The sequence below is a fragment of the Vigna angularis genome, chromosome 1 (assembly GCF_016808095.1).
Source record: "Vigna angularis cultivar LongXiaoDou No.4 chromosome 1, ASM1680809v1, whole genome shotgun sequence".
Classification (NCBI taxonomy): Eukaryota; Viridiplantae; Streptophyta; class Magnoliopsida; order Fabales; family Fabaceae; genus Vigna; species Vigna angularis.
The window spans coordinates 62,900,171-62,923,449 of NC_068970.1; the positions used below are offsets into that span (position 1 = coordinate 62,900,171).

At 33.0% G+C, this 23,279-nt stretch overlaps 4 protein-coding genes across 9 annotated transcripts; 3 read left to right on the forward strand and 1 right to left on the reverse strand.

The window, feature by feature from the left end:
• The first annotated feature begins 44 nt into the window (after positions 1-44).
• On the forward strand, positions 45-957 carry LOC108346980 (60S ribosomal protein L31). The gene is made up of 3 exons (XM_017586059.2): positions 45-199; positions 291-387; positions 522-957. Exons 2-3 carry the CDS (start codon positions 305-307, stop codon positions 799-801), a joined length of 363 nt encoding a protein of 120 aa, XP_017441548.1. The 5' UTR covers positions 45-199; positions 291-304; the 3' UTR covers positions 802-957.
• Positions 958-2,789: 1,832 nt separating this feature from the next.
• LOC108347077 (uncharacterized) lies at positions 2,790-5,577 on the forward strand. The gene is made up of 7 exons (XM_017586196.2): positions 2,790-2,971; positions 3,092-3,153; positions 3,261-3,344; positions 4,006-4,060; positions 4,282-4,417; positions 4,966-5,016; positions 5,108-5,577. Exons 1-7 carry the CDS (start codon positions 2,878-2,880, stop codon positions 5,205-5,207), a joined length of 582 nt encoding a protein of 193 aa, XP_017441685.1. The 5' UTR covers positions 2,790-2,877; the 3' UTR covers positions 5,208-5,577.
• Positions 5,578-6,877: 1,300 nt separating this feature from the next.
• On the reverse strand, positions 6,878-9,816 carry LOC108347649 (asparagine--tRNA ligase, cytoplasmic 1). Its single transcript, XM_017587034.2, has 6 exons — positions 9,183-9,816; positions 8,288-8,881; positions 7,785-8,041; positions 7,564-7,693; positions 7,399-7,457; positions 6,878-7,289 (listed from the first exon to the last, which is right to left on the reverse strand). Exons 1-6 carry the CDS (start codon positions 9,663-9,665, stop codon positions 7,106-7,108), a joined length of 1,707 nt encoding a protein of 568 aa, XP_017442523.1. The 5' UTR covers positions 9,666-9,816; the 3' UTR covers positions 6,878-7,105.
• A 5,517-nt stretch (positions 9,817-15,333) lies between these two features.
• Positions 15,334-21,737, forward strand: LOC108347597 (vacuolar protein sorting-associated protein 32 homolog 2). Of its 6 annotated transcripts, none has more exons than XM_017586952.2 (9): positions 15,334-15,461; positions 15,634-15,795; positions 16,399-16,498; positions 19,713-19,798; positions 20,468-20,559; positions 20,758-20,872; positions 21,015-21,210; positions 21,296-21,340; positions 21,464-21,737. In XM_017586952.2, exons 2-7 carry the CDS (start codon positions 15,724-15,726, stop codon positions 21,204-21,206), a joined length of 657 nt encoding a protein of 218 aa, XP_017442441.1. In that variant the 5' UTR covers positions 15,334-15,461; positions 15,634-15,723; the 3' UTR covers positions 21,207-21,210; positions 21,296-21,340; positions 21,464-21,737. The 6 variants fall into 6 exon arrangements, with proteins under 6 accessions (XP_017442441.1, XP_017442440.1, XP_017442442.1 ...); XM_017586951.2 differs by having other exon boundaries at positions 21,320-21,340; XM_017586953.2 differs by lacking the exon at positions 21,296-21,340.
• Positions 21,738-23,279: the final 1,542 nt, after the last annotated feature.

A 23,279-nucleotide genomic window follows, 5' to 3' on the forward strand; every position in this document is an offset into this window, starting at 1 on the left:
TAAACAAATATACGTTTTTTGTCACTAAGAAAAAGGCTCAATGCTGAGGCCTGTAGATTGAACCCGTTATTCATAGGAGGCCCATTAGGGTTTGGATTTTATTATTGTATGTGAAATCTCCGATAATTCGCTCTTTTCTTCTGCCTCCGTTTCTTCCTCCTCTCTCAGCATCGCTGCATTTTCCAGAATCTAAAGAAAGGTATGTTGTCTTCTCTGCTCTATTTCCAGTCATAACTATTTCTATTAACGTTCAGATAGAAGCAAATCCTGAGTATATATTACATGCTTAGGTGAGTGAATAACAATGGTGGAGAAAGCCAAGGGTAGGAAAGAGGAGGTCGTCTCTCGAGAGTACACCATCAACCTCCACAAACGCTTACATGGCTGGTAATCTCCTTTTCCTCCAACTATGCAACTGTTCTGTAGAACATTTTCTGTTCCCGTTCTTTCTTAAATCGATCATCAATTCATATTTTATGTATTTAATTTTTGTTTCTGACGTTTATCACAATGATAAACAGCACGTTTAAGAAGAAGGCTCCCAAAGCAATTAAGGAAATAAGGAAGTTTGCGCAGAAGGCGATGGGGACGAATGACGTGAGAGTGGATGTGAAGCTCAACAAGTATGTCTGGAGTCAGGGGATCCGGAGTGTTCCCAGGAGGATTAGGGTTCGCATTGCTCGCAAGAGGAATGATGATGAGGATGCCAAAGAAGAGCTATACTCTCTTGTTACCGTCGTCGAGATCCCCAAGGAGGAGCTTAAAGGTTTGGGCACTAAGGTTATTGATGATGAGGATTGATTATGTACTCGATATATATCTTTTGGTTATAGTTGATTTTGCGGATTTTATATTTATCTTTTAATTTGTTGAGACGTTGAGAATATGTAGTCTGATAATATTGACTTTCTGCCTCAGTTTTGATTGCCTTAGAAAAATGAAACATATTTGAGTTTAGACACACTTTTTCCCTTTATATTGGTTGCTAACAGGATAGTGAAGGGAATAATTTCTGTTGGATGTAACAACATTTGGAAAAGGGTAGCTTGAACCTGTGTTAATACATCTAGAAACAGCTGGACTGAGTCTTACTATGGAAAAATTAGCATTTTAGAGTGCTATTGAGCTTGATGAGAAGCTAAAATTGGTGCGATCGGGTTTTGGATCATGGATTTTGGAGTTTCGTTTGAATTCCTCGTCATACCACATTGATGTGGATGAATGCAAAGATAGCTGGTTCTTGTTGTTTCAAACCCATCCTATCTCCCCCAAAACATTGTTGACTAGTGCATAACATGGTTCTTTCCAAAAAAAACTGGGCTAAATTGAACCGATTATAAGGCTCTATGGAAATAGTTCGGTTTGAACTGAACTGGTTTTCTAAGATGGTTTAGTTTAAATCGAACGGGACTCCGAAGAGGATCAGTTAAACTGAATCGGGTTGTGAAGTCCTTTGTATGGTTTGGTTTGAGCCAAGCTGTTTTACAGTTTCGGATGGAGTGGAACTTTTAATTAACCAGTTTGGTTCAATCCCAATTGTTTTATAACCGGCTCGGTACAAATCGTTTGACTTTTTTTGGGTCTAGTTTGGTATGCTAATCTCCGTTGTCAGTTTTTATTTCTTGAAGTAATGGAACTGAACACCTTGGAAATAGTATGGATCCAATGTGTGGACATTGTACTGTCTTTTGTAATGAAGCTAACAACAGTGCCTTTCATATTCTTATTCTATAAATGTGAAATTTTTAAATAAACTAAACCCAAATAAATGATACATTAATAATTAGAATTAATAGTTATTGACATTGTCGTCAATTTAAGTCTTAAAAATTATATTTTTTGTCATTAGATTCCTAAGTATTATCATTGAACTCCCTAACTATTATAATGGAATATTTTGAGGTATTTCAATTAGACATTCTTATACTTAATTTTAAACTACAAATAGATTAGAGCGTAAAAAGATAAATATCATATTTATAAATTGTTTATTTTTTATTATTTGAAAAAATTTAGATTGCGTTAAACATTTTGTAAAAATAAATTTAATCTTTAAATTGCTTAAAATATATAGCATTAAATGCATCGGGAAAACAAATTTGTAATGTTCGTAGAGATTAAATTGACTTATTAATGTATCAAATGTATGTGTAAAATATATCAATATTTTATAAGAAAATAATTGTAAAGTTTGCCGCAGTAAAAATATTTTGAAATTTTAATGTAATTATAGGAAAAAATATATTTATTATTATGTTGTTTTTATTTCTTAAATATTTTATATATTTTTATATCATAATGTCATCTTATTAATTCAGGTGTTAATGTTTCATTTTTAACAGTTTCGATCAAATATACATTAAAACTGGCGAAAACAACACACAATATTTAATATAAAATGTTAAATTTTAAACATATCATTTTAAAATAAAATATTAAATACTAGAAAAATATCAAAAACTTGAAATTTATTTAAACCTTATGCAATTTTTGGGGTGATTAAATTGATTCTTGATTTTTAACTTTCCCACAAACAACACTGGTAATTACATATACATTAGTATTTATAAATTAAATCTTTACTCAAAGGAAGAATGAGAAAAAATAGCTTTGTATAATTAGATATGTTTATGTTTTATTTAAACTTTTATGCTCTCTATTTTTCCCTTATTTTATTTGGAAAAAAAAATACATGGAAGCTTCATTTTCTCCTAGTATAATTTATAAAATAGTAACTGTCTTTGATTATTTTTTTTAATAGTTAATCATAGAATAGATTGACGAATAAATATAACGAAATACTTAACCATTAGAACAAGATTTTCCAAGAACCGTTTCAAATCTGCGACGAGAGAAAGGAATCGGTAAATTAGAACAATGAAGAAGCTCGCAAGGAAATTTCGCCATTCGGAAGACGGAAACCTCTCTCTTCCGGTGCACGACGGAGACTCTCGTCCCTTAGAATCTCATGGTACGATCTTCCTCGACTATTTCCGATTGCGGAAAAATTAAAATTATAAACATTTCATTTTTGTTTTATAAATTTGAATTGGGTCATCTAATTAATGAAGACTTAGATTTTGATGCGCAGAGCAGGAAGAGTTAGTTCGTTCTCTTGAAAGAAGTCAAGCTGAGCAGAGTCGCTTATGGAGGGTACATTCACAACACAATGTTACCTTTCTTTCTTGTTAAACACAATTTGATTGAATTCTTAAACATATTGGACTCCTGCTAACCTGGTTTTCTTTTTTACTATGTAGATGGTATTCGCAACTTTGTTCTTCTGTTACATCGTGTTTCTTTTGTACTCCATCTTCCACCAGGCTTTAACACCATGGGAACTGGTATTTTCAAGACTTTTTGCTATATTTTACACCGAAAATTTCAAATGTGTTAATTACTGTCTTCTGGAAGAATCGTTGAAATTAGAAACGGAGACTATATACCGAAGGAGGTCTATTTATCTCGTATCTCTCTAGGTTGCTTGTGATTTGAGCATTTCTTTTTTATTTTTTTAACTGGAATGCTGGTCTTATGGGATTTGATAAGCATTTTTTTTCTATTTAATTTATGTCTCATGTATTTTTGGAGATACATTGTTTGGCTGTGCTTTTGATGACATGTTCAGTCAGAAGTGGATTCTTCGGTTGGATAAACTCTGTAAACTTGTAAAGAAGAGATTAAGAAGACAAAAATGAATTAAGCCTTTCCCGTTAGTTGAAAGTAACTTGTACAACTGAGTTTTTGCAGAAGTGTACAACTTGATTTTTGAGTTATGAGAACAGTTCAATTCATTTTACCTTCTTATTTTCTTCTCCTTTTAATGTTTGTGGAAAAATTTATTCAAATTGGAGCTATGTTAAAATCTGACATAGTGGGAAGGCTCTGCATTTTACTCTTTTCCAGATTTGTAACATTGAAGCATTTTAGCTGTTTTTTTTTTCAATCTCATGATAGTTGCCTTTACTGAATATGGTATGTCTTTCTTTGTTATTTGATAAATAGCGGTATCATGCGTACTTCATGGAGGAGATCTACTCATGGACTGTTATATCTGCAGGTTCACTTCTCGTATCTGAATTTCTTCTTCCTATTTTAATCAGGAACTGTTTCATTTTGTATTATTCTGTTCTATAAGGTTGTAGATTTTATTCCCTTTGTGCCCTTATTTGCATTATCTACTTATACCGATTTGCAACGATAAAATATGATATGTTCTCCACGTATCACAAATTATGTGGATCAATGCTGTGAACTTATTTAATTGAATAACTTTTACAGACTGGGTGGCTGTTTTAGCATGCTTGTTTGCCCTCATAGGACTGCTTCATGAATCAAACCATCGCAGGAGATGGATCAAGTGTTCATGGTATACTGGCGTTACCCTGGCAGTTTTCTGGTTATATTACATGTTGAGGTAAAGCTACTTGATAAGCATGATTGATGCATTTGATATATATTCCATACAGGATTCTGCATATTGTTAAATGTAGAAACTGATAAAACCAGTCTAAACCAGCTCAATTAAAAATATTTAATAATAAATTATTTTAACTTTGTTCTTAACAATATAAAATATTTGGCAATTTCCTTCTATTCTACATATAAGCTTATTATTAATGTTATTGAAACTTTAATTCAATTATGATAAGATTTTATTTTAATTTCTATATGTATTTTAAATGTTAAGAAACAGCGAATTTATGTTTATTTTAGATTTTAACATCATAGAATTGTGATGTTATATAATATTATTTTATATATCGTTCAATTATTATAATAGTTTTATTAACACTGGTTCGACCCTTGTTTGATGAATGTTTAACCATTAAATTTTGAATTATTAAACCTTAAACCAATACTTTAACCAGTTCAATAATCGGTTCGCTTTTAAAAACATAGGATTTTGCTATCTATAGGTGCTTTCTCAACTCTTCCTGTTTAATAATAATTATTTTTTTGTAGGCTGCCAAAGTTTCGTTGGGATGTAATCTGGCTACCATTTGGTCCTCTTGGGTAGGCCATGCATTCCTTCTGTTTTGTTTTGTTTTGTTTTGTGAGCAATAACCTGGTTTAAGTGCATTGCTTCTTACTATATATGATCCAGAGCATCTGCACTCTGCCTCTATGTGGATCATTTACTAACGGAGTCATCAGAAGAGGTGAGAAAGCTTCGGGGGTACATGTATACCTACAAAGCAAGCTAGAAAGATATCGGTCTAGTGATGGAGATATGTGCATGAGAATCATTTTGGAGCATAATGACCAGACAAACTAAAGAATATTTTATATCTATCATATGGATTGGCCCCTAATATCCTTCTTATCAGCAACGGCATGGAACGGTGATGATTTCTTCTGTGGGTTCAGCTACTTTTTTTGTATTTCCTTTTATTGGATGAAAATCATTGGTAAGATAGGAACTTTCACCAAATTAGAGATCAGTTAATTGATAGCAGTTAAGGTGACATTTGAAGGTAATACCCTTTGTTTTTGTGAGGAGTTTTCGATCTGCTGTACTTGAGATCAGTTTAACATTTACTGCATGAATGAGTCAATGTTATTCCGTGCATATATTCATTCAATCCTTATGCCTAAAGATAACAGAAGAGTTTGGTGAAAACTCTCATATGCTTATTTCGGGAGCATGATGGTTCTAAGAGGGTGTGTAATGCCTATTTGCATATATTTACAAGAGCATTACAGATTGCAGTAAAAACTTTTTCTTTTGGAAAAATTGCATAAGGCGTGTATTTTTATAGATTCGTTTTGTTACATCAGTCAGTTTCTGTTACTTGTCCCCTTTTTTTGTGGAAATGATACTAACAAAGGATAGAACTTCAAATGTGTATTCCTGTCACTTGTTATGCATTCTTACCAATTGGAAGAAGAATAGAATTCCCCAAATCTCGTGGAGAAAATTCTTGTGGGAGATCTGAAATATTGTAGTGGTTATTTAAATTCATTTATACTTTATTTAATATATTAGTTTCACCAAAATATTTAGTTTACTTTTAAATTTTACCAAGTGATTATATTTTACTTTCAGATATTATTTCAAGTTATCAGCTTAAAATTTACTCTTTTTCCATTATGCATCCTCAAATTTTAATAAAATTCACACTTCAAACTAGGATTATCAAAGAAGTCTTTTCGATGGGTCGAACTAGGTTTGTGAGTCGGTTCAATTTTTAAAATAATAATTATATTTTAAAAAAGTTCGAAAGTAATATTATTTTAATATATTATAATTTATGAAACACAACATTACCTAATAATTAAAATTAGTTTTTTTAATATAATTTAAATTTTAAAAATATATACTTAAATATTTTTTAAAGTTATTTATTTTAAAGCAGACTGTAATGGTCTAATTAAGTGGGAATATTTTACTTAAAATATACTTTAACAATATTTGCACTAGTGTTTTCGTAAAAAAAATTCATAAATTACAATATCTTATACTCATTTCTGAAAATTATATTTTCTTAATTTATATTGAAATTAATTTTAATTTATAAAATGAACTCTTTACTTCTATTTTTTGGTTTATTTATATTGAAATACTTATTCAAACATATCCATAATATATATGAAGAGAAAATATGAAAAAACATGCTAGAAAGACAAGTTTAACATTCAGATAATTGTATACTAACAAAAGACAAGTTTTCTAAGACGTGTAATCCAGATTAATAAAAATAGCTCATTTACATCTAAAAAGAAAATGAAAATAATATATGTGATGAATATATATATATATATATATATATATATATATATATGTATATATAATTATAGACAATTAAAATGCTATATATCATTTTAATTACTATATTTGTATCCTCTGGCAGAGCCTGGATTCACTTCTGACGAATAATAAAACAAATATAAAGGTGGATATTAAAAAAAATTGAAGTAACAGATCAACAAGACCCAGAATCCTTTAAAAATAAATTAGTTCGGCCAAAAAGAGAATCTCAAAGACCCACTCGTGGTGTCTGCAACCACAAAAAAAAAATTAAATGCTATATATAATTACTATTTTTCAACTCAACTACTAGAGCAAGAGAATGACAACCACTAGTTATCAGAAAGAGAAAGATTATAGATCAGCTCTGCCTGGATATCGTGGAAAGGGAATCACATCTCTAATATTTTCCAGGCCGGTTGCAAAGAGAATCATTCTTTCAAAGCCAAGCCCAAATCCCGCATGTTTCACTGTTCCATACCGCCTCAGATCAAGGTACCACTCGTATGGCTCAAGAGGCAAACCCATTTCCTTTATTCTGCAACATAAAAATATAAGTCAAATAAATTCCAAGGATATCAATTAACTAAAGGAAAGAAATCAGGAAAAGACAGTAAAACATATTATATATATATATATATATGAACCTTGACTGAATAACATCATAACGCTCTTCTCTTTGGCTTCCACCAATTAGCTCTCCCACCTGAAAAATTGCATTTACTTAAATACATGCTTCTATTATGCCAAAAAAACCATCAATATAGCAATCAACCATAAACATGTTCAAAATAAAACACACAGAACGCCACCTTTGGTACAAGCACATCCATAGCAGCCACTGTTTTTAAGTCATCATTGAGCCGCATGTAGAATGCTTTGATTTCTTTTGGATAGTTATAGACAATGACTGGCTTCTGAAATTTTACCTCTGTCAGGAATCTGCATAACACCATTCCATCAAGATGTCACACAACACAAATCAATAAGCACAAGTGCTGGACCAAAAGGTGAAAAAGATATTACAAAGTACCTTTCATGCTCAGATGCTAAGTCAATACCCCATTTCACTTCATTCTCAAATTTTTTACCATTCTTCACAGCGTCTTCTAGTATTTCCACTGCTTCTGTATACGAAACTCGAATAAAGGGGGTGGAAGCAACCAACTTCAAACGATCAATGCAACCTTTATCAAACTTATCAGCCATAAACTCCATATCCTCAAGACAGTTGTCAAGTAACCACTGACACAAAAATTTCACATACGCCTCGGCACAGTTCATATCATCCTACACATAAAACACAAAAACCATGGACTTTACTGCTTCCAGCACAAAAAATTAAAAACATCAAATCTTATAACAGCAGGTTTAAGTAGGCAGCTTTGCACTGGACAAATTAAACAGTTCTCAGCCCTAACTAAAAAAAACTGCCTCATTGGACAGATAACTATAACAGAACTAAGACTAACAACAATAATGCTGCATCTGAACATAATCATGATCATTTATGAGTGAGTTCAAATTTTTATATACCTTCAACTCTGCAAACGCTATCTCAGGTTCTACCATCCAAAACTCAGCCAAATGCCTGGAAGTGTGAGAATTCTCCGCGCGAAAAGTGGGGCCAAAGGTATACACACTGCTAAGTGCACACACATAAGACTCAACTTGAAGCTGACCTGAAACCGTCAAAAACGCTTGACGTGCAAAGAAATCTTTCCCATAATCCACCTTTCCATCATCCTTCTTAGGAATCCCAGGCTTAAGCTTGGACCTCTCCTCCACCTTAGCCAAACTCTCCTTCGCCTTCTTAAGCTGATCCACAGCAGCACCAATCTCTGGCTTAGTCGCCTTGGCAGCTTTCAACTGAGACACAACATCCCCTTTCTCCTTAACAACCAACCTAGCCGCTGCCACATCTGCCTCCGTAGGAGGCGGATTCTGCAACAACTCCTTCTCCAATCTCTCAGCCTCGCTCAGCAAAGTCGTCACCTGAAACATCTCACCCGCACCCTCACAGTCACTCGTGGTAACAATCGGTGTGTGCACGTAAAGAAACCCTTCTTTGTTGAAAAAAGTATGCGTAGCATATGCAAGAGCATTTCTAATTCTAGCGACCGCAGATATCTGCAATCACACACAACATGACATAAGTATAACTACAAAAAGTAATAACAACCAAATCAATTAAGTTTATCTATAACAATTGAGATCTCTTTTTTCTTCAATTTCTAACAATATCGGTCCACAATTTCCCAAACCGAGATATTAAGTAAAGGTTTTTGCCCTCATACAATCAGAATCCGTGTTATGCCACAAAATCACGATAACACTATAAAACCTCTTGACAGAGTAAGATTATGCCATAATAACTAAATTCATTAACACTTTTAGAATAACAGTTTATGACAAAAAAGAAGGAAGGTACCGTGTTGGTTCTTGAACGAAGATGAACGAAATCTCTGAGGAACTCAAGAGTAAGTCTCATTTTGGGCAGAGGATATTTGGCGGGATCGACTGGGCCGACGTGGAGGACCTTATCGGCGCGAAGTTCGATCTTCTGTTTGGTGCCGGCGGGAGGAAGCTTGAGGTGGCCGTCGACGACGACGCAAGTTCCAGTGGGTACGAGTTGACCGAGTTCGCCAAGCGAGGCTTCAACGATAACTTGGAGGTTACCGGCGCAGCTGCCGTCGTTAATTTCGAGGAAGGCGAAGGCGTCTTTGTCGGCTTTCCGACCAGTCTTGACCCAGCCACCGACGCGCGCCTTCCGGCCGGCCAAGCCCGAGCCGCCGTCGGGGCGGGAAATGATGGAGCGGATCGGGACGCGATCCGAGAATTGGGCCTTGGGTACCTCTTCGTCGAGGGTGGTGACTGCGAGTTGGTCCGTCGGAGGAGAAGATGTGTCTGCCATTGCTGCTGACGGCTGCGGCGGAGGAAATGGGTGGCACACTGAGAAGTGCGAATAAAGGTAAACCCTAAATTGGAGTGTGAAATTCTGATGTGTCTACTGTTAAGTCTTCTTTTTTATTTTGCAGATGCTCATGCGAATAATAACTGGACAGGTTTTAGCTTTTACTCATTGTACGATGATGCTTTGTTTTGGACGGCTATAGGTGAAAAAAATATTGTTTGAATTAGAAAAAAATATATATATTTATTCATTATTAATATTTGTATTTTATTATAACAATATAATTAATTATTAATATTTTAAAGAATAATAATTTTAAGGAGGTATTTGATGATATATATATATATATATATATTTTTTTTTTTTTAAAATTAATTTGACATAAAACTGTACAAATTCACTTTTTTAGTCTTACTTAAAAAACTGATTAATTTATAGTATTTGATATTGAGATAGAAATTATTTTTTCAAGTACTAAATTGACATTTTCAGCATTTATGTCATCTGCTAATAAGCGTATTAAAAAAATATCTAAAGACTAAATCTTAGAACGAGACATGAAATAAAATAAGTGTGGGATTTAGGGTATTTTAGTAAATCTACAAGTCTTTTAAACATGAAGAAAATCTTTAAACAAATTCTGAAAACTTTGTATGCTGTGGGGAAGTATTACATGTTCTTTGCTCTTTATAGTTATAAAAGTTTTCCAAAGATAAATATTTTACATGTTTTTAGTTTCTAAAATTAAACATGGAATTAAGATTTATTTTTATTTTAAATTTTGATATACTTGAAATTATTTTTCTTAATTTTTAATTTTTATAAATAAATAAATATAAATTTTTAATTTAATTATGTTATATTTTATTACGTATCAAACACATTTCTTGAAATATTTATTTTATTTGACATATTTTAATTTACACATTAGTTACATTGTTTAATTTTAAAAAAATTAATGTAGTTAGTTTGAAATTATTTTATTTATTTATTTTTCAAGTTTAAATACTAAAAATATAAAAAAAAGTTAAATAAAAATATTATATTTAAATTTTGATAACTAAAAACATATTTAATCCAAAAATAAATATATATTTTTCATGAGATTTCTTTCCTTCAATCAAAACTTATAACGTTTATAAGTTTTCTTTTTACAGTATTAAAACTATAAACTATATATTATAAATTTTTAAATATCAAAATTATAATTTATTTCTTATTGCATACATCAAATTAATGTATGACTATCTAAAGTTTACAGCTTTTCACTGTATGTAAATGTATAGACTGAACTATCTAAAACTTAGTTTGAGTTAGGAAAAATAATTTATATCGACTAGATAAAATAATTTTATCATAATTATTAAAAAATATATACTATTATATAAAGATTATTCGTTTGGTGTCTACGTGTATTTTTTAAAAATTTACCTTTCAGTAACCACATTTTTTTAATTTTAACAACTACTCATAATATTATTTTTTTAATTTTATCTTTTTAATAACTATTTTTAAAATTCATATTATTAAAAAAATTATAACTATTTTTAATATAAATCATTTTATAATTTAATAAATTTTTACTATAATAAAAAATTGACATACATGCATATAGCACACGTATTTTCACTAATAATACTAATGAGAATACATATGTGTATTACTTTTTGGTTTAATACCCAATTTTGTCCCAGTTTGGTTGACAAATCTCAATTTAGTCCCTCGTTAGAACAATGTTTGAAATGGGTCATTACTTGTAAATTTGTGAGTCAAATTAATCACTTCCGTCAAATATAACCAAACGGAGTTAATGGAATGATAATGTGATAGTAGTTAGTGGTTACGTGTGAAAATATAATTGTTTTTGTGCTTACATGTTGGTTAATTAGAGAAGAAAGAGTTTTGGTGTATAGGCCCAAAGCTCCTTCAGATTAGAAATTAGGGTTTCTTCTTTTTTCTCTCTTGGGACAAAGTTTAGAGTCTCTTCTTCACTCCCAACCGTGGCAGTCCTGCCTTCCATCAGCCCAACACCGCCACGCATCCCACTGGCCGGCCAAAACTGTCGTCGGCGACCCCGATCATCGCCAGAGTCGTCGCCGATCACCGCGCCAACCTCTCCTCTCCTGCCTCTCTTCACGCGAGAGAAGTACTCTTACCTCTCCGCGTTGCGCCCTCACCACCGTGCCTCCCACCATTCTTCGCTGCTAGAGTCGTCGCCTCAACTGCATCAAACGAGGTCGTCGTCGCCGGGATTGTCGCCGACAGCGCTTGTTGCGGCCAAGGGAACCATCAGAGTTACCCTTTCTTTTCTTCCAAACGTTAGGGTTTCTCTCCTCCTTTTCAACTCCGCAACGCTCACCAGGAGCGATGGAGACGCCATCGTGGTTCGCTCTTGTCGGGTTCATCACCGGTCATGAATGCGAGGCCAAACTCTTGGTTGGGGTTTCTCTCTTTACGGCGTCGCTGCCATTGGAGACTAAGCCCCTAGTCGCTGCCCACACCTCCACCGAGCTTGGTTGGGGTTTCTCTCGTTCTCAAATTCCAAGGCATCATGGCATGGTTGGCCACCCCACTAGCTTCTTCTCCGAGTCCTCCCAAGAAAACGACGTTGTCGTTGTTCATTTTGTGCTTGTTGGGGACTCGAACGACGCCATTCTGGAGCGCGTCGAATCTCGAGGATCGGTAATCGAGGTCGGCGTTGACGCAGCTAAGTAACCATTGGGTGCCCAATTTCAAACAGGGCAACGAGAAGTTGTGCAGTGGCTTCGATCTTTCGGGTCCCGTGGCCATTGACGAAACGATGATCACACTAAAGAAAAAACTGAAATTTTTTATTCCTCGTCGAGTTTTTCTTCTTCGTGTGTACCTGTGAAGTTTTATGGGGTTCTTTTTTGTGTGTGGTGTGTTTCAAGCTATTTTTTGGGAGGCTTGAGGAAGGAATGAATGATGGGGTTGAATTTGAATTGAATTTGCAGAGAGAATGAAGGTTTGAATGATTTGAGAATTGAGGATTGAAGATGGAGAATGAGTTGGTTGGGATTGTTAATATGTTTTTGGTGCGTTATGTTTTTGGTTGAAAGGAGGGGAAATAGGAGAAAAGTATGATAAGAAGGATGGGAATGGACATTCGATGGAGGTGAAGATGGTGAAAAGGTGTTGGTAGTAGCTGTGAGTGGCAAAATGATTATGGCAATGGTGGAAAATGAGTTATTATCTTGATTGAGAATGAGAATGGAAAAATTGATTTTAAAAAAATCCAATTTCTTAATAAAACCCTTTGTTCTCTAATTAACCAACATGTAACCACGCACACAATTATATTTTCACACGTAACCACTCACTACTGCCACATCATCATCTCATTAACTCCATTTTGTTATATTTAACGGAATGGACTAATTTGACTCACAAATTTACAAGTAAGGACCCATTTCAAACACTTTTCTAACGAGAGACTAAATTGAAATTTGCCAACCAAACTGGGGACAAAATTAGGTATTAAACCTTACTTTTTTTAATAAAATAAAAATTTATCATAGATATTTAACTGTTAGTTTATAAAAGTCTAAAAAATTGTGTTTTAAAATTGATAATATGTTTAAATAATAAGACTTGATTATTTTAATAATAAAAATTTAAAGTATAAATAGATTATTTATAAACAAGCTTTATTATCTTAAAATCACATAATCTTTCAAAACACATTCATTTTATAACACTTTTCCTTTTTCTAGCTTTCCAAATCGGCAATTTTTCTGTTTGAATATGATGATCTTTAAGGTGAACTTCCAACTTTTATCCGATTAGTTTACGCAAAAGAGTAAGTTGATTTTATGCTATTTTATTATTTTATGTGTTTTTTTTTTTGCATGTGGGGCTTCTTGGTTTACATGTAGTGTTTCATATTTCTATAAAAGTATTTGTTAATTAGTGATCCTAATGGTATGACACGATTGTGTTTGTGTTGTTCATAGAAATAGATAGAACGTCTTGTGTTTCGGAAGGTGTTAGGGATTCTTTATTAGTATGTACGTCTTTCAAATAAGGAAAGCTAATTGCATTGGTTTAAGTTATTTACATTTGTGTTTTGCATGATCAAGTTGTGTAATGAAGTTTGATATGTTGAATCTGGTTATTTTGAATGTTTGCTTTTGTGGTTTGTCTGATTTGAGTTTGTGTTGATCGAGGAACTTAGAATTTGATCAATTTGGTTAATTGGTATGTGCCTAACATTAAAAGCTATTTTTGACCCAATTAATGAGAAGAGGGTGTCAATTTGACGATTTGAACAAGTTCCATTTTCCAAAATTACATAATTTTAATATGTTGATATTTGATACGACACTGAGTGATTGCAATCTAGCTTTGAGCGTCAGTTCATTATGTATGTCTATGAGCATTTTAGCTTTAGACTATTGAGCGCTAGTCTTGTATCGTTGAGCGTAAAAAAATGTGAATGATTTGGCGATGAGCGGTAGTAGGTCACCATTGAACGCCATATTTCACTGCAAGTTTGAAGCATTTTTGTTCTAGGACGTTGAGCCACAATAGAGTGTTGTTGAGCGTGAATTTTTGTGAAAGAATGATGTTGAGTACCGAGTCTATCACTGAGCATCGCTATTTGTGAAATGTTTGAAGTTGATTGCCTGGATCGCCGGTGAGCATCACCTCATGTGAGAAGTCTAACGTTGGACGCCACTTCTGTGCGCTAATAATGCACATGTTGAGTTTTCTTGTTCCATGATTGTTTGATAAATTTTGCAATGTACTTTAAGCATGTTTAATAGTAGTATGGTGTTTGTTCATGTATGAAAATTTTGATGATGATGAGTATGATATATGTGTTGGTGTAATTTTGTGGATCTCATTTTGAGATTTTATGGTGGCGTTTCATTAATGTATATAATTGATATATGGATTTAGTATTGGGAATTATCATGTCGCTCTAATGATCATTCAATCTCAAGTAGAAAGGGGTGGAATACATGGTAAGAGGTGCAAAATGTCCTATAGGCTTTACCTTGGCTAAAGATAATTGACAAACTAACATTGTATGTGGTAGCTAGGGTGAGCAAGTTCTTCTACCACCATAAATAAATAACTCACCAGAGTCTGTTGATATAAACTTGCTATGAATGTTGATATGAATTATTTATAGATGATAATATCCTTATACATGTTGTATGATACATTAGCTTACATGTTGTATTATATATATTTTTTGTATCGTAATTATATTTAAGATATAAAAAGAATAAAATAAGATGTTATATAAGAAGTTCCAAAATCAAGAATAAAATGATATATATTGATATAGGATAAAATTAGTAAATGATGATGTATTTTAAAACAAAGTTACATAACAGTTATAATAGTAAATTAAAAAATATTTAGAAAGATAAAATAAAATATATTAACAAAAATTGAAATTATCCAAGTACATCGTTGTTATATATTGTTAAAAATACGAAATAATTCTTTTTTATCTTAACTATAAATAATTAATTAAGTTAAAAATATAATTATAAAATTTAAAAATTAAAGTAATAAAATAATTTATATGAATAAAAATAAAATCAACATTAAATATGTAAAAACAGTTAAAATTCGATCCATAATTATATATATATATATATATATATATATATATATATATATATATATATATATATTAATTAGGGATCACAGTTGGTAACCAACAGTTGTCACCACGTGGAGGAGTCGAGAAAGGGCAGATCAAGTTTCGATTAGTTTCTCGTTCAATTGAGTTTGGGAATTTCCTCGATACTCTACAGGGTAAGTGTTCTTGCCAGATCTCCCGTTTCTTATCCAACCTTAATAATCTTCATATCTAACCTCAACAAAAATTAAAATAAACCTAATTTTTTCAAGAGGTTCGTTCATCTTCACTGTTCTTTCCGTTCATTTTCTATGAATTTGATTTTAGTGAATCCTTTTGCTGTTCCAGGGAGATCGAGTTGCGAACAGTCTTTAGAGTCCCATCTATTTTCCTATTGGACGAGCAAGGTATCTTTGTTTCGACATCTCTTAATCAACCATGTTTACCCGAATTTTTGGTAAACCTAAACAAGAAGCCAATACTCTAACGACTCTGGACAAATTAAACGAGGTAAATTGGATTTGGATCCCCCAATTGGGAGATTCTCTTTTCTTTTTTTCAACCGGAAGAATTGTGCGTAGTCGATGAATTTGAGTTTCATATATTTATATTGTGAAATCTGATTAGTGTTATCATTTTCCACGAAGTTTAAATGATAAGCCACGTTCTCGTCTTTGGAAGTTGGAATTATTACAAAACGAATTCCTGGATATCGTGGATGTTCCCATATGTTAATTCTTAGCTATTTACAAATTGGAGGAATAGAGGCAAATTTTATTTTACTCTCTGTCTCGTCCCTATTGTAATGATTTTCTCCATTTAGTGTTAAGGAAATCGCTTGATGTAAACTAAGCGAATAAACTGCATATGTTCACATCATTGTTGCGACACTGCCTCAGTAGCCAAGTTCTGCTTTTATTATCTAATTTGTCCTCATTCAAACCCGTGCAGGAATTTGCATGTATTCTGAAATTCTTTTTTTTTTCTGGTTCTATAATGTTGCATAGTTTTTCTAGACGTCCTTTGATCAAGAAAGGATCAATTTGTGAATTAATTTGCTGTTTGAGGAAACTTTTTTCTCATTTCGAGTGCTTTGTTCCTTTAATTCTGCAGACACTTGAAATGTTAGAGAAAAAAGAGAAAGTACTCCTTAAAAAGGCCGCAGCAGAAGTTGAAAGGGCCAAAGAGTTCACCAGAGCAAAGAATAAAAGGGGTATGTAGCAAAACTCATTTATGCTTGTTATCGAGAATACATGCACTGCCTGCCTACTCCACCTATGTTTGTGCTATTACTGAGGTTTTGAATGCATTCATTAGTCAAAAATTGTCATGATAGTTTCATAGAAAAAAGGATGTCAAGCTTCTCAACAAGACTTGGGGTCTCATTTGTTTTGACATCTGCGGGGTGGTAGTTGGAATGAACAAAAAGTTCCGATGAAAGTTCTGTAGGTACTTTAGAATGTGAAAAGCCATAGATTGATTAGATTTACTTTTACTCCAATTATTTTGTTATCGTGATCTTTTATTATTACTGCCACCACTGATGGATACCATTGTCACACCTACTGCTATCATTGAACGATGAATTTACTTTATATTCTCTCACAATATGGGCTTAGCGTCTAACTTTATCCTATAAAACTAGTTTGTAAGGGGTGGACTTCCTAATATAAGCATGGTGGTTATTAGTATTATATGATTCATAATACAATATTTACGGGTCAATATGATTCGAGCAGCTGGAATAAAAATTGGTGAATACAGTTTGATATGATTCAAGCTGTTGGGAACACAAATTGATGAGCGAATTATGTTTGTGCTTGAGTCATATCACGAGTTGCATGAATTGGACCAGATTCGCAATCTGGAGTAGAATTACACAGTTATGTTAGGCGTAAAATTGAAGAAAAGATTGCCAGAGTGGACAAATCTCATTGCAATGAATTCTAACTTCTTTTCTGGTCATGGCTGTTCTTGCAACAAACGTGTCCAAGGAAATAAGCTATGGAATTCACAACCCAATAGAATTTATTAAGCACTACTTAGGCCATATATCTTATCTAATAGTAGACATCCTAGTGGCTTCACACTGTGATGTTTTGTTAGCCCCACTGTCGGTAGCATTTTCTAAAATACTGTTTATGACCTATGGGTGATTGCAACTAAAGCAACTTTCCGACACACCTATCACAATCAGGACCATGGGCTTGGAGAGTGTCAATGAAGGTTACTCAACAATGGATTTAAGATAGACTTTGACTTACAGTTTTAGTTTCTCTCGAAACCAATTTAGAAGATGAGGGCTGCCCAAGCCTTATAAACACTTTTTGGTGATAACAAACTGCTGAACTGTGACTGAACTAGCCTATTGCTCATTACAGAAGCTAAAATACAAAAGGCTACTTACAATCATATGCTCTGTCACATCCCCACTAACTCAAGGTAAAAGCTGTGAGCATGCCTGAGTTTGTCTCTTAGAGTACAGAGCTGTGCCTTCAAAAAGGCTTGACACGGATGTCAGCCACCAGCTCTTAAACAGGAACATATTCAGAATGAATGACTTCTTGAGAGAACCTTCTCCTGAACAAAGAAAATATCCTACTCCATGAAGATGCAAGCTGAGAAACGAATACTGGAATTAGACTCTCTGTCACCCATGTCAAATACCCAAATCAGACATGCAATTTCAGAGGCAGCTGAGCAGAGCAAGGTTGAAGAACAGGCCAAAATCAGTTGCACCTTGATGATATTGAAGGATCTGTTTAACAACTGTCCAGTGAGGTTATGAACACGATTTGATAAACCTTGTTGACAGCATACCCAATCTCAACTCTGATAACATTAATATATTGCAGGGCCGCTACTGCCAACCATTGATTTGTGGAATCCAGGGTCCTCTGAGTAGTCTGACCAGTAGCGACACAATTTTAGATGCACAGTCAGTGGGGTAGTAATGCCGTTGACAGTTGTTATGGTGAGAATGGTGAAGGAGTAAAGAGATTTGGTTGCCATGTGTATGACTTTAAAAGCTCTGGTACTGTTCAGAAATCAGAGAGTTTTAGAATTGGCAGAAAGGTGTATTAATAAACATAGAGATCAGATAGTAACTGCTTGTAACAGAATTGTAGTGTTGTATAGTATGCTTAAGTAACTGGAGAGCTGTCAGTGAACTAACCTATTTCTTACTGCAGAAGCTAAAATAAAATGAGCTAACATGCAATCATATACTCTATTAGTGTGCAATTTGAAAATAAATTGCTAGTAGTATTAGGAAAACTGCAATCACACTATGATTTTGATGAGTCGCAATACACCCATTAACTAGAAAAAGTAGTAATTAAAAACTTAAACATCGAGCCACAATGCATTAAACACCAAGCTTGGTCAAGGTTATCCAAATTGAGTTTCAATGTTGTATTGAAAGGGGGTGTAATGAAAATAATAAGATTTATCTGAAATGCAGCACTCTATACATGTTCGTATGTGTATATATCTATGTATATGAATAAAAGATTACATAAATAAGAAAAATAACCTTTAAAACATTGGAGGTTAAACTACATCGAAAATTACAAGGATTTATACCAACTCATAAGAGCACACTGCAAAACAGCCATTTTCCTTGACAACAAAGCAGATCATGCTGCAAAGAAAGGGAGAACAAAGGAAGTCTTTAGCCTCAAACAGAGAAGCCTGAGAAGAGAACCAAAGAAAAATCAAACCAAAGAGATAGGGGCCAAATAGAAGAGTGAGGAAAGAATCAGAAAGGATCATTAGTGCGAGGGAAGAACCAGAGGAGTGTAAAAGGATGGCAGCAGAGGTGAGTTGAGGGTTGTGCCAACACAACAATTTAGGAATCAAACAAAATGATAAGGTCTCTTTCAAAAGGTTTCTATGACCTCTCCCAGATTGTTTGCTGCTGCAACCTCATTTTTTTCAAGTGTGGCAATCTGACAATTCCACTATTTGGAGCCATGATACGGCATGAGCAAACCATAGAATGCTTTTCAGTGGATGTGCATGTCAGTTGGGAAGTCCTATGTGTTGTAGGCAATTTTGATACAATTAGCTTAGTGACAAATGAGAGGCACAGGCCAGATTAATTTTAAAAAATAATAAAAGAAATTATTTTATCCATAAATGTTTTGTTCAACTTTTTGTATTAAAATTAAAAAAAAATTAGAAATGCAGTTCATAAGCTGGAGTGTGTAACTCCCCTAGATGCAGCATGTTTACCCCAATACTCTTGCCATTTGTATCACCACTTCGCACTGAACTTACATTGATAAGCTTGTATGCATTTTTTTCTGAAAATAAAATTATGCCCTCACGTATCAATGGTGAGGATTTCTTTAAAATGCGAGCCAATTCACCCATCAATGGTGTATTAATCCATTATGACTTTTTTTAATTTCTGCTTTATGCAGCTGCGATACAGTGTTTGAAGAGGAAGAGGCTATATGAACAGCAAATAGAACAGCTTGGAAATTTTCAGCTGCGTATTCATGACCAGGTGTGTGAATGCACTTTAAATTCAGCAGCTGCAACAATTGTTTTTGAAACTACAGCCCGTGAATAGTCATTTGAATCATCAAAGGAAAAGTTGTAGGCAGAAAGGTGTAAAGATTATTACTATTATTATTATTATTATTATTATTATTATATTAATAAGAATTAAATTTAACAGTGTATACGAATATTAGCATACTTTTAAAAAAATACATGAAAATATACTAGTGTCATTGAATAGGTAAAAGGGGATGGAAGAAGTGAAACTTCTGGTAATAAATAGTGAATCAAACTCATTGAATTTCAAGCTCTTATTTGTCTTTCATATGACAAATTAGGAAAAGAATAAGTCAGTTTTGGTCTTAAAATTGGAATTGAATAATCAATATGATGTAAAATAGTTTCTAATTTTTTGAAAAGAAAGTAGAAGGGTCTCGTTCAATCAGTTATGCGAACCATGCATGATTAGTTCACATGGGTCAGCTTGTTCAAGACTGGTATTTCCTTTTTTTTTTGTCTGTTTTTTGAAATCTTATTTTTTGAGGATTGGTTGGATCAGTTACTGGTTTTTTCTGTCCAAGAGCCAGTCCACACTAGTTCTGACAATTATGGGTATGATAATGTTTCAGTGCATGTAGTATCATTTATATTTTCTGCTGACAATGTGTTACAGATGATAATGTTGGAAGGTGCCAAGGCTACCACTGAAACAGTTGATGCATTGAGAACTGGTGCAGCTGCTATGAAGGCAATGCAAAAAGCAACGTACGTATATTTGTGTTTTCATTCTTGATTTACTCTTCCATATTTTTCATCATTGTTTCTAAAACCTGACAAGTTACTGTATTTTTTGTAATATGTAAAATCTCTTTGCATGTAACAGAGATGTCTTGTTTAGTTCATCCATCTTATTTAATGGGCTTCTGATTGCGACATTGTTGAATTGCGGTATTTATTTTTCAGGAATATTGATGATGTTGACAAGACCATGGATGAGATCAACGAACAGACAGAGAACATGAAACAAATTCAGGAAGCATTGTCTACTCCAATTGGTGCAGCTGCTGATTTTGACGAGGTCATTTGCTCTAATTTTAATTTTATATGCATTTGTACTCTTTGCAACTGAGAAATTATCTGTTTAGTTGTTGAGCGTAGTTATAATGTATTATGTCACATGTGAGGAGCATTCTAAAATCTGAATTTCTTTTCCATTTCAGGATGAATTGGAAGCAGAACTTGAAGAGCTGGAGGGTGCTGAATTGGAAGAGCAGCTTCTTCAGCCTGCAACTACAGCTCCAGCAGCTCCGGTGCATGTTCCATCTGGGCGACAATCCACTCGCCCTGCATCATCAAAGCCCACTGCTGAGGAAGATGAGTTGGCAGCTTTGCAGGCTGAGATGGCACTTTGAGCAGGTCCCTTTCTCAGCTGCGACACTATTGATTTATGCTATATTCATTAATCTGTTTTAGTTTGGTTGGTATTGCAATTAATGTGCAGTTGAATGGTTTGTGTGTGCACCAGTTCGATATCAACCTTTGCACAGTTGAGTTCACTTGTATAATCATAGTTTGGAATGAATTTTCTAAAATTGCTTCTCAGAAAAAGTTTGACAATCTCAATTTACGCATTTCTTATTGATTTTGCTGTTGGCTTTGATTAAGCCAGAACTTTGCAGGCATTTACGTGCATGATCTTGTAAAAACAGTGACACGGAGAATTCTGCTCCCTCTCATGCTTGCTTATCTATGAAATTATTAAGCAAACCAGAAATGTATATAAAGGTTATTAAATTCAATAGCCCTTCAAAACTTCTACTTTCTCCTGGGATGTGTCACCCTATTCAATGTCGTGTTCTGCAGAACGTTGAAAACCCTGCTTTATACGGTTGTTAAATGCTTGATGAATTCGTTATCTTTAAATATTATTCTTCAGACTGATCCATGGATATCTCATACTTAAGTCACAGTGGAGCAAGGTTGTTAAACACAGAATTTACAGCTCGGATAGTAAGAATTTACTTCTGATAAAAAATATATTAAAATATTTATAAGTAATATATATAATCATGTCATTTAAATAAGCCCGACTTCTTTTCTTATGCCCATTATAATAAATTGTGTATATTAAATTGATTATGGTCCAACAATATTAGAAAATTAGCAAAATCTAAAGAATCTAACCAAATTGTCAAATTGTATACCCACATTATTATTTTTTGCACTTCAGATTTTTTACAAAATAGTCTTATGAAGAATGTATTATATAAAATAATGTTAAATTAAATAATTTCGAAAGATTTAATAGTCTTTATTAAAATATTTTAAACATTATAAGTAACTTTTGTTAGAGAATGTCCAAAAGTTAATGTGTAGACATACTATTTTCAGATTTTTTATATTTACATTCTTAAAATTTTGTATATTCTTTATATTTTATAGATTTTGTACTCTTAAAGTTTTTTATTATGTAAAAAAATTGAAAATTTTCAGGACCAGACAAGGATACACGATATTTGAATAAAAATGCTAAACATTTAAAATAATAGAAAAACATAAATTCAAATATGATTTGTAAGCATGCTAATTAGGTAGTCAAATTAACTTTGAACAATTCAAACTTCCTATATTTGACTATGAAAGAATTAATATTTAAAATATAAGATCTTATAGACTTAAAAATAATAAAATATTTTTTTTAAAAAAATTGAAACAATTATCTTTTATTTGCCAAAAATACACTATTTTTCACGAAGTTCACCTTATAAGATATATACATTGTTGGCTTTTTATTAGAACCGATATTATTTTCCTAGCCGTATCTGATGTGTTTGCACATGTTTTTCAACTTAATATCTATGAAATATAACCTTTAGACTTGACAATAAGAGAAATACTTATTATTTTCAAAAAAAGGCCTAATTAAGTTTAACCATAAATGGTGTTTAACACAGGATAAACTAAAATTATTATATTTATAAACTAGTATTTCATAGAAAATACATCGCTATTTTTATGTCGAATAATCATAACTTAAAAATGATTAATTTCTTTATCAGTAATTCAATTTAAATATCCAAAAAGTAGTAGTTTCTATCTAAAATAAACATTTGAAATTAAAACAATCTTAAACTGGAAATTAACTTTAAAAATTTCCACAAGAACAACTCAAAATCGTACCGAATATGGTACAATTTCATTTCATAAGTTCTCATACCAATATCTGTTGGTAATTTTCAAAGCGGTATAATGTGAGGGACTAAATTGTGGAGCCTGAATAATTGCAAAACTTCATCAACAGAAAGAAAAGTGGTCAGCACAGTTTTATGTGATTATTCATTGAAAACCTTCCCAGTAAAAGGATGTCTTTCTTTATACATGTGTAGGTAAGTGTAAAAACATCATTAATACTTAGTTTTTACTCATCACTCCAATGTTTATTCAATGATGCATTTATGTATGCAATCAACAAACTGCACATGCAA